Consider the following 1,745-nt stretch of genomic DNA (forward strand, 5'->3'; position numbering starts at 1 on the left):
TGACTCTTAGTTTAACGCAACTGCCATTAAAGTGTTGGTCAGAGCTGTTAATGTACTGATATTTTACAAAAAATAAAATGAGGCATGCTCTAAGGCCGCTGCTCAGATTTATTAAGAATTATTTGTGTTTCTTTAGAATTTATAAATTAGACTGTCTGTTTCTTGGTAAAGAAAACAAATTCATTGAATAATGTCTGAAACAGTGAACAAAGACTGCTTGACATCTGGAGCATAAGTGAAGTCAACAGCAAAGGTGGTGGTTTTTGTATTGCTTTGATACTGAACTCATTCACAGTGACTCTCTAGCGCAGTAATACACAGCAGTGTCTTCAGTCTTGAGGCTGTTCATCTGTAGGTACAGTTGACTGCTGGAATCATCTCTAGACACTGTGAACCTGCCCTGGACTGACTGGGAATAGTAGATTGGAGAGCTGGATGTGCTGATGTATGCAATCCATTCCAGTCCTTTACCAGGTGCTTGTCTCACCACAGCTGCCCTGTAGCTGCTGAATGTAAATCCAGAGGCAGTACAGACCAGCCGAAAAGATTCACCTGGTCTTTTTACTACATCTTGAGACTGAGTGAAGGTCTGACAATGAATAGCTGTGGAAGAGAGAGAAATACAATAAACTGAAAAGTCAGTAAAAATATATATACAGTGGGTACGGAAAGTATTCAGACCCCCTTACATTTTTCACTCTTTGTTATATTGCAGCCATTTGCTAAAATCATTTAAGTTAATTTTTTTTCCTCATTAATGTACACACAGCACCCCACATTGACGGAAAAACACAGAATTGTTGACATTTTTGCAGATTTATTAAAAAAGAAAAACTGAAATATCACATGGTCCTAAGTATTCAGACCCTTTGCTCAGTATTTAGTAGAAGCACCCTTTTGATCGAATACAGCCATGAGTCTTTTTGGGAAAGAGGCAACAAGTTTTTCACACCTGGATTTGGGAATCCTCTGCCATTCCTCCTTGCAGAGCCTCTCCAGTTCTGTCAGGTTGGATAGTAAACGTTGGTGGACAGCCATTTTTAGGTCTCTCCAGAGATGCTCAATTGGGTTTAAGTCAGGGCTCTGGCTGGGCCATTCAAGAACAGTCACAGAGTTGTTGTGAAGCCACTCCTTCGTTATTTTAGCTGTGTACTTAGGGTCATTGTCTTGTTGGAAGATAAACCTTCGGCCCAGTCTGAGGTCCTGAGCACTCTGGAGAAAGTTTTCGTCCAGGATAACCCTGTACTTGGCCGCATTCATCTTTCCCTCGATTGCAACCAGTCGTCCTGTCCCTGCAGCTGAAAAACACCCCCACAGCATGATGCTGCCACCACCATGCTTCACTGTTGGGACTGTATTGGACAGGTGATGAGCAGTGCCTGGTTTTCTCCACACATACCGCTTAGAATTAAGGCCAAAAAGTTCTATCTGGGTCTCATCAGACCAGAGAATCTTATTCAGGTGTTTTTTAGCAAACTCCATGCAGGCTTTCATGTGTCTTGCACTGAGGAGAGGCTTCCGTCGGGCCACTCTGCCATAAAGCCCCGACTGGTGGAGGGCTGCAGTGATGGTTGACTTTCTACAACTTTCTCCCATCTCCCGACTGCATCTCTGGAGCTCAGCCACAGTGATCTTTGGGTTCTTCTTTACCTCTCTCACCAAGGCTCTTCGCCCCCGATAGCTCAGTTTGGCCGGACGGCCAGCTCTAGGAAGGGTTCTGATCATCCCAAACGTCTTCCATTTAA

General features: G+C 43.7%; 1 gene segment (V, D, J or C); it reads right to left on the reverse strand.

The window, feature by feature from the left end:
- Nucleotides 1-289: 289 nt before the first annotated feature.
- The window catches only part of LOC107576023 (Ig heavy chain V region 6.96-like), a 15,566-nt gene continuing 14,110 nt past the window's right edge, over nucleotides 290-1,745 (reverse strand). Inside the window, 1 exon segment of the V gene segment in view lies at nucleotides 290-603. Within this exon segment, the coding sequence occupies nucleotides 290-603 (314 nt within the window).

This window comes from Sinocyclocheilus grahami, unplaced genomic scaffold (genome assembly GCF_001515645.1).
Source record: "Sinocyclocheilus grahami isolate Dianchi unplaced genomic scaffold, SAMN03320097.WGS_v1.1 scaffold3125.1, whole genome shotgun sequence".
Taxonomy (NCBI): Eukaryota; Metazoa; Chordata; class Actinopteri; order Cypriniformes; family Cyprinidae; genus Sinocyclocheilus; species Sinocyclocheilus grahami.